Source organism: Hipposideros armiger, unplaced genomic scaffold (assembly GCF_001890085.2).
Source record: "Hipposideros armiger isolate ML-2016 unplaced genomic scaffold, ASM189008v1 scaffold_729, whole genome shotgun sequence".
Lineage (NCBI taxonomy): Eukaryota > Metazoa > Chordata > Mammalia > Chiroptera > Hipposideridae > Hipposideros > Hipposideros armiger.
In genome coordinates, this window is record NW_017732079.1 from 582,087 (window position 1) to 589,298 (window position 7,212).

Sequence of the window (7,212 nt, forward strand, 5' to 3'; positions counted from 1 at the left end):
AACGCACTCATTCATCCTCAAGGCCAAGCGCTTGACTGGATATGCCCGATAAACGTTTTGCTGCGTTCATGAACGAATAAGCAGTCGCTTGAGCCTCTGAAGTGCTAGGGTTGGATTATGGAGTATTTCTTACCGGGTTCGGTGTTTGGGCCCCGCCACCACGTGGTGTAGGTTGTGGTTAAATTATCCCGAACCAGGAGGTCCCGGGGGTGAGGCTGGGCATCTGGAATGGGGACACGTAAGGCGGGCGCCAGCCACGGAGTGGGGATGCTTGGCTTCCAAAGGAGAGTTTAGAGCGATGGCGGTAGGCTATCCTGAAATGATCTGACCGGTACGGTAGAATGATACTTTTAACGAGGCCCAAACAAGTTCAAGTCTGTTTACTCGTTTTCTAGGGGTGACAGAGGCCGAGGTCGAGGTGGGCGCTTTGGGTCCAGAGGCGGCCCCGGAGGAGGGTGAGTGCCAGTTTTAACATCTTTGCATCATCGGTTAGCTTCCACTGCAGTCGTCTATTGTGAATAGGAGATTGGCCTTGACTAATGTTACCTGCTTTTGTGCGATCCAGCTGTGGGTTCAGAAACAAAGCTAAATGAGTTGCTAAGCCGCCCGATTACTGTGGTGAATAATTTGGGTGTTTTTCTGGTTTTAGGTTCAGGCCATTTGTTCCACACATCCCGTTTGATTTCTACTTGGTGAGTACCATGGCCCCTGGTCACCCGTTGACATAGAAATGGAGCCTGGACTCTTTTCACTTGTAGTTTCCTGGAGCCCAGCATCTCCCTGTTCACGAAGTCAGATGGTGGTTGCAGTTGGAAAAGGGATTGGTGAATGGAGTTGGGGTTTTGAGTCAGCTGTATGTTGCTCTACGTACAAAAACAGTGTACGCAGGGTGGGTAAGGTAGTTCTTTGGCTACTGTGGCCGGTGACATGATTGTAATCTTTGTTCCAAATGTTAATTGTACGCCTTCTTGGCTTATCTGTTACTATGAAAATAGTGACAGCTTCTATTATGGCTGTTCTTCCAGCTTGGATCCTTGTTTGAACATCTTAAAGAGTAAAAACAAGTGTTGTAGGATTTTCTACTTTTACTTTTTTCTATTGCAGCAACAGAAAAACCACCTCTCCTGTGTATTATTTTTGCTGTATAGTATACAGTTGTTTGTTTCTGCTGTAGTGTGAAATGGCCTTCCCCCGGGTCAAGCCAGCGCCTGATGAAACTTCCTTCAGTGAGGCCTTGCTGAAGAGGAATCAGGACCTTGCTCCGAATTCTGCTGAACAGGTATATTCTTTTGGCTTCCTTCCTGAGATTTTGCTAAGAAAGCTGGAAAAGTGAATAACTACTGGTGAGGTTACTGTGACCAGAGCCTGAAGTCCACAGAGGCTTACAGTCGTCCGCTCTTACACATTGGGTATACCTTCCAAGACCCCACTGGATGCCTGAAACCGCGGATAGTACTGAACCCTGTATATATTGTTTTTTTTCCTGTGCATACATATCTATGATTAATTTATAAATTAGGCATAGTAAGGGATTAATAATAGAACAATTGTAACTAAACTGTAATAAAAGTTACATGACTGTGGTATCTTAAAATGCCTTATTGTACTATTCTTACTCTTCTTGTGATGACGTAAGATGATACCATGCCTAAGGGATGAAATGAAGCCAGGTGAATGACTGAGGCACCGTGGCATGGCCTTAGGCTACGATGAGGGAGAGGGCTACTGGCCGAGTAACAAATACAGTGTGGCTATGCTGGACAAAGGGATGATTCACGTCCCGAGGGGGTCGGCGTGCAATTTAAAACTTAACTGTTTGTTTGTAGAATTTTCCCTTTAATATTTTCAGACAACAGTTGACTACAGGTAACAAACCACGCAAAGCAAAGCTGGATAAGGGGGGATGACTAATTGTTCTCCTTGCTTCTCACTGTGGCTGGAGGGAGAGTGCCAGATGATTATAGAAACAGATTTACAGATGTGTTCATATTTTTATTGGGGTGTCAATGATATCAAACAGTTGTTGTCTTCTGGCATATTCAAGGCCAGAAGATTAGTGTTTTCAAAGCACTATGTGGAAATAGACTCGGCCTGTATGGAAAGGATTAGGGGGGATATTCAAACTCAGAGAAGTTGCTTATAATTTTTCACCTTAGCTTGTTTTTGTTTCCTGCTGTTTTTCAGGCCTCTATCCTTTCTCTGGTGACAAAAATAAACAATGTGATTGACAATTTGATTGTGGCTCCTGGGACATTTGAAGTGGTGAGTTTCTGATGACTTAGTCTAGCCGTAGGGCAGCCTTGGTAGTGTGGAAATTTCATTGGCTCCTGTCTCAATTCTTCTATTATCTATTATCCAAAGCTAAGCCTAAAATGGGAAAGTACAGTGGAATTTCTTTGTGGAACTGATCTTGGGACAAGACTTGTGTCATTGTTATCAGCTAGCCAAGACTTATAATCGGCTAGCCATGATGTATCAGGCTTTCCATGTGGTGGTTTGGGGAATATGATTTGACCTCTGCAACGTCCAAGTCTGGGTAATAAGAAGCTGTGTTGTCGAGTTCAGAGAAGAACTAGGCAGTCTTTTCCCCCCTGAAATCCTTTTTCCAACAGCAAATTGAAGAAGTCCGACAGGTGGGATCATATAAAAAGGGAACAATGACCACAGGACACAATGTGGCTGACTTGGTGGTCATCCTGAAGATTCTGCCGACGTGTGAGTGTGCCCCTCTCTGGCCATGGGAACAGACACAGCGCTCGGGCTTGGGGCATAGCGATCTTTAAAGCTCTAATTTCTTTTGAGAAAGGTTGTTTGGAAGATAAATGGGAAATTTATATTTTTAATATTTGGGGGTAATAAGAGACAAATTCTGTAGTCTGTGTCTGAAAGAATATCTGGCCAGTAACTATAGGGCAGTGTTCCTCAACTAGGGGTAATTTTGTCACCACCACCACCACCACCACCCCACTCCCCTGGGGGACATTTGGAAGTCTGGAGCCATTTTTGGGCTACTGACATCGAGGGGATAGAGGCCAGGGATGCTAAGCATCCTGCAGGGCACAGGATTAACCCTACCTCTCACCCCCAAATAAAGAATTATCCAGCTCAAAATGGCATTAGTGCCACCCTACTGTAGAAAAGGGTTGTGGGTACAGGAGGTGTCCCATGCTGAGCCTTCCAATTTCTCAGTCCTGGCTACTTCCCCTTTTCTATTACTTGCCCTTGCTCCAGCCTTGAACATGGCGCAGATATCAGTGCAGAGTAGCTTACAGATGTATAGAAAGTCTGCATAATAATAATGATGTTCTTTATCTCCTTTTCTGTCCTTCAAGTGGAAGCCGTTGCTGCCCTAGGGAACAAAGTCGTGGAAAGCCTAAGAGCACAGGATCCTTCTGAAGGTTTGCGTTTGTTGCTGGACTTGTATTTAGTGGTCATAGGAGCCAGGTCTGTAATTATAAGTGCACTCTTCACAAAGTCAGGTCAGGCTAGAAGGAAGCGTGAATGCAGAGTTTTCTGTTGGGGGATCTCCAGCGGTCAGAATTATCTCCCTTCCTTTTCAAACTCCATTCTAAACCCTCATTCTGTACTTGTGCTGCTTTTTACAAACCTATCTGTCCCCCAGCCTGCCCTTACTTTGGTCACCTAACGGACATGTACGAGTTAGTTTTTGGTTTTTATTTTTCAGTTTTGACCATGCTGACCAATGAAACTGGCTTTGAGATCAGTTCTTCGGATGCCACCGTGAAGATTCTCATTACGACGGTGCCACCCAATCTCCGGAAACTGGACCCAGAACTCCACTGTTAGTCCTTTTTTCCCCATTGCTGGGAAACGGGGGAAATTCAGAATGTGGTATCAAGTCTCTATGGAGTTTCCTTAGCGTGTTGCTTCAGCACATGAAACCTACTGGGACCTGTTTTCCCAACTGTGCTGTCTCCTGTCACTCGGAGACAGCTTTGCCAGCTTGCTAGTGAAACTGCCAAAGACAGGATGGCCAGCTTGAGAACTTCAAAAGGACTGAGGAAATGTTTATGGAGGGGGTGGGCTTTGGGAGCAAATCATGCATCTTGTATGCTTCTAGATGTCGTTTGGGGGAGGAGGAGTGAGGTTTGGACAAGTGATGTGCTGATCTGAACATGGGGAGGTTTTAAGGAATTAGATTATCCTGTCCTCTTTCCAACATACTGACCTGTGGCAGTGGGATTGAATTGCTTGCTCAGTAACAGGAGTGTCATTTTGGCCTGTCATGCTTGTCTTCCAGTGGACATCAAGGTGTTGCAGAGTGCCTTAGCAGCCATCCGACATGCCCGCTGGTTTGAGGAAAACGCTTCTCAGTCCACGTGAGTCCCTCCCTCAGCATTGATACCCTAACCCGTCTAACTGCCATGAATCACACGATACCCCCATACTTCCTGTGACAGCCCTTTTTTGGCTCCAATCTTCTGTCTGGATTTTGATTTTTACCTTAAGCAAGCAAATTTAAATTGAGAGAAAGGACAGAACACGCCGTTCTAGAAATAGCTTCAGCTCTGGAGCTCAGGGGCGGAAGTACATGACCAGATTACTTTTCACCGCTGGGTCCCTCTTCCTTTCAGAGTCAAAGTTCTCATCAGGCTGCTGAAGGACCTGAGGATTCGCTTTCCTGGCTTCGAGCCCCTCACACCCTGGATCCTCGACCTACTCGTAAGTAAAGGGCAGCTGGAGTTCCTGATCGTCCCTCTGTAAGTCGTTACTCTGACGTCTACCACAAGCTGAAATTTGGTGAAGGTTGAAAGAAGTTTCATTGGGGGATGAGTACTCCAGTAAAGACTGTTACTACCTCACTGGGTTATTGGAGTATTAAATGAGAACTGTTTCTGCCCCTTCGCCTTTTTCCTTACCACTGTCATTTCATCAATGTGATAATGGAGAGAACGGACTAGATGAACAGTCACTTGGCTAGACCTTCATAACCAGTTTTCCTCCTGAGGGTTGAGGTTTTAGTTTGATTAATGATCGATTGCCACTTGTGTGCATGCCTACCAGATCTGTTCTTTTCCAGGGGCACTATGCTGTGATGAACAACCCCACCAGACAGCCTTTGGCCCTGAACGTGGCGTACAGGTACAGTGTCTCTGGGCTCGAGGCTGGGTGGAAGCTGTCTTGTGTGTTCTTCACGACCTACCTCCTGTGTTTCAGGCGTTGCCTGCAGATCCTGGCTGCAGGCCTGTTCCTGCCGGGGTCGATGGGCATCACGGACCCCTGTGAGAGTGGCAACTTCAGAGTACACACAGTCATGACTCTGGAACAGCAGGTATTGGGACGGCTCTCAAATGGTGTGCTGTGCCACACTCTTGAATACTCCTGGTCAGAAGGCAAAGGGAATGTGGTCTTTAGGGGTCCAGGATTTGGGGGCTCTCACATAACTTTGATCTTGAAATTAAAAGCTGTCGTCTTCTCTGTTTTCATGAGAATGTTATTCAAATAAAAGTATTTCGATTTTCCTTATTTGTCCTGGTTTTGCTCTTTCAGGACATGGTCTGCTACACAGCTCAGACTCTGGTCCGAATCCTCTCGCATGGTGGCTTTAGGAAGATCCTTGGCCAGGAGGGTGATGCCAGCTGTGAGTGACTGCTGTGGATTGGGCTCTGTAGGGTACTCTGGTCTACCAAGACGCTCTTCACTAGTCATATGTCTTAATATTTCCACGGTATACATCATGTCTTGTATGCTGGGCTACTTGTCTAAAATCACCGTTTTCTCTTCTAGATCTTGCTTCTGAAATATCTACCTGGGATGGAGTGATAGTGACACCTTCAGAAAAGGCTTATGAGAAGCCACCAGAGAAGAAGGAAGGTGAGGAAGAGGAGGAGAACACAGAAGAACCGCCTCAAGGGGAGGAGGAGGAGAGCATGGAGACTCAGGAGTGACCTTCCCTTCTCTTTAGCCCCTTTCTTACCCAAGGGGAAGACTGGCGCCTAAGCTAACTGCTACTGGGCTTTATATGGGGGCATTTCCAAGGGATAAGGGAGACAGGAGGGAAAATGAAAATAAACTCGATGGAAATAAATGCCATCCTACTGAGTTCTGATGTTGGCTTAGCAGCCCAAAGTCTCCCATCTATAGCGAAGCAGGATACCAACTTTTCCTCCCAATACTGTAGAATCCCCAGCTCCCGGAAACCTCCCAACCAGTACTTTGTTGTTGAAATGTTGTGAACTGTTCATGTCTGGAAATGTTTTTTTTTTTTCTAAGAAAAAATAAAGTACTTCCTAGTAGGGCTCTTGGTCTTGTTTTTCCTTGGCATTTGGCGGTCTTTTTTACTCTCTGTACTCTTCATTGAAAATGATACTCAAGTCTTTTCATTGTAAACACTGGATCACACTTTGAAGCTGTATTTGAACTAAAGTACAAAAAGACTCCTGGAACCTTCCCATATACCAGAATAAACTAGAAGACTGTTTAAACATTTATTGAATTAAATGGTTCTAGCAAGACTGCTACTGTAGTCAAGCCAGTGAAATCAACAAAAGAGGGTAGATGGGTCATTCACCTTGACTGCCTGCCCTTCAAATCCTCAGTGTAAACAGGAAAAGGCGAGGTCACAGAGAACATGCTGCCCCAAGCCCCAACAAACAGCCATGTAACAGAAAGTCCCTCCCTGGTTAACTAGGCTTGAAGGCAGAGGTGGGCCTTGAGTATGCAGCTTTAAAAAATTCAAAGATACAGGCCTCAGCTCATCCTTGGAAGCAAGAACTGTAATAAATCCTTTGGGATCCTGAGTCCTGTACACAGGTTTCTTTGGATCCCGACATAAATGGGTAAGACTTAAGTGCTTCAAACACAAACCATAGGACTGCCCTTTTATGTTCCAAGGTTTGCAGGGTGTCCTGGAGATACTGAGGCAGCCGGGAAATAGTACTTGTGCTATCCTGAGGCCATGGGCCCACTTCTGGCCTGTTAATTGCTTGGGGAGCCAGGGGGATAAACTCCTGAATCCAGCATTGCCCTCCTTCGGGCTGTTTCCTTGGCAACACTGTGGTTTAGTCTCCTCAGGCGTTCCTACAAAACAAGATTCGGAATCTTAGGGCTGGCCGAGTGGCGCGTTGGTTAAGAGCTGGTTTGGGATGCCAGAGGGCCCCAGTTTGGATCCCACATATGAGGGCCAGTGACACTGCCCTCTACAGCTAAGATGCTGAACAACAGCTCAACCTGGAGCTGGGCTGCCATGAG

General features: G+C 46.0%; 2 protein-coding genes across 2 annotated transcripts in view; one reads left to right on the forward strand and one right to left on the reverse strand.

The window, feature by feature from the left end:
* The first annotated feature begins 364 nt into the window (after window positions 1-364).
* ILF2 (interleukin enhancer binding factor 2) lies at window positions 365-6,262 on the forward strand. Its single transcript, XM_019627366.1, has 13 exons — window positions 365-455; window positions 650-692; window positions 1,175-1,279; window positions 2,185-2,262; window positions 2,613-2,715; window positions 3,333-3,398; window positions 3,686-3,802; window positions 4,262-4,340; window positions 4,596-4,683; window positions 5,042-5,103; window positions 5,179-5,293; window positions 5,512-5,602; window positions 5,749-6,262. Exons 3-13 carry the CDS (start codon window positions 1,181-1,183, stop codon window positions 5,907-5,909), a joined length of 1,059 nt encoding a protein of 352 aa, XP_019482911.1. The 5' UTR covers window positions 365-455; window positions 650-692; window positions 1,175-1,180; the 3' UTR covers window positions 5,910-6,262.
* A 168-nt stretch (window positions 6,263-6,430) lies between these two features.
* The window catches only part of SNAPIN (SNAP associated protein), a 17,180-nt gene continuing 16,398 nt past the window's right edge, over window positions 6,431-7,212 (reverse strand). Inside the window, exon 4 of the mRNA XM_019627367.1 lies at window positions 6,431-7,041. Coding sequence (XP_019482912.1) covers window positions 6,940-7,041 — 102 coding nt within the window. The 3' untranslated portion in view covers window positions 6,431-6,939. The remainder of the gene's footprint in view (window positions 7,042-7,212) is intronic.

What these genes read in the sequence shown, in the direction of transcription:
- ILF2 (XM_019627366.1), top strand. Translation starts at nt 1,181, where the DNA reads ATGGCCTTCCCCCGGGTCAAGCCAGCGCCTGATGAAACTTCCTTCAGT. An exon ending in CTCCTGGGACATTTGAAGTG is followed by an intron (nt 2,263 to 2,612) that starts GTGAGTTTCTGA and finishes TTTTTCCAACAG; the next exon opens with CAAATTGAAGAAGTCCGACA. An exon ending in GAAAACGCTTCTCAGTCCAC is followed by an intron (nt 4,341 to 4,595) that starts GTGAGTCCCTCC and finishes TCTTCCTTTCAG; the next exon opens with AGTCAAAGTTCTCATCAGGC.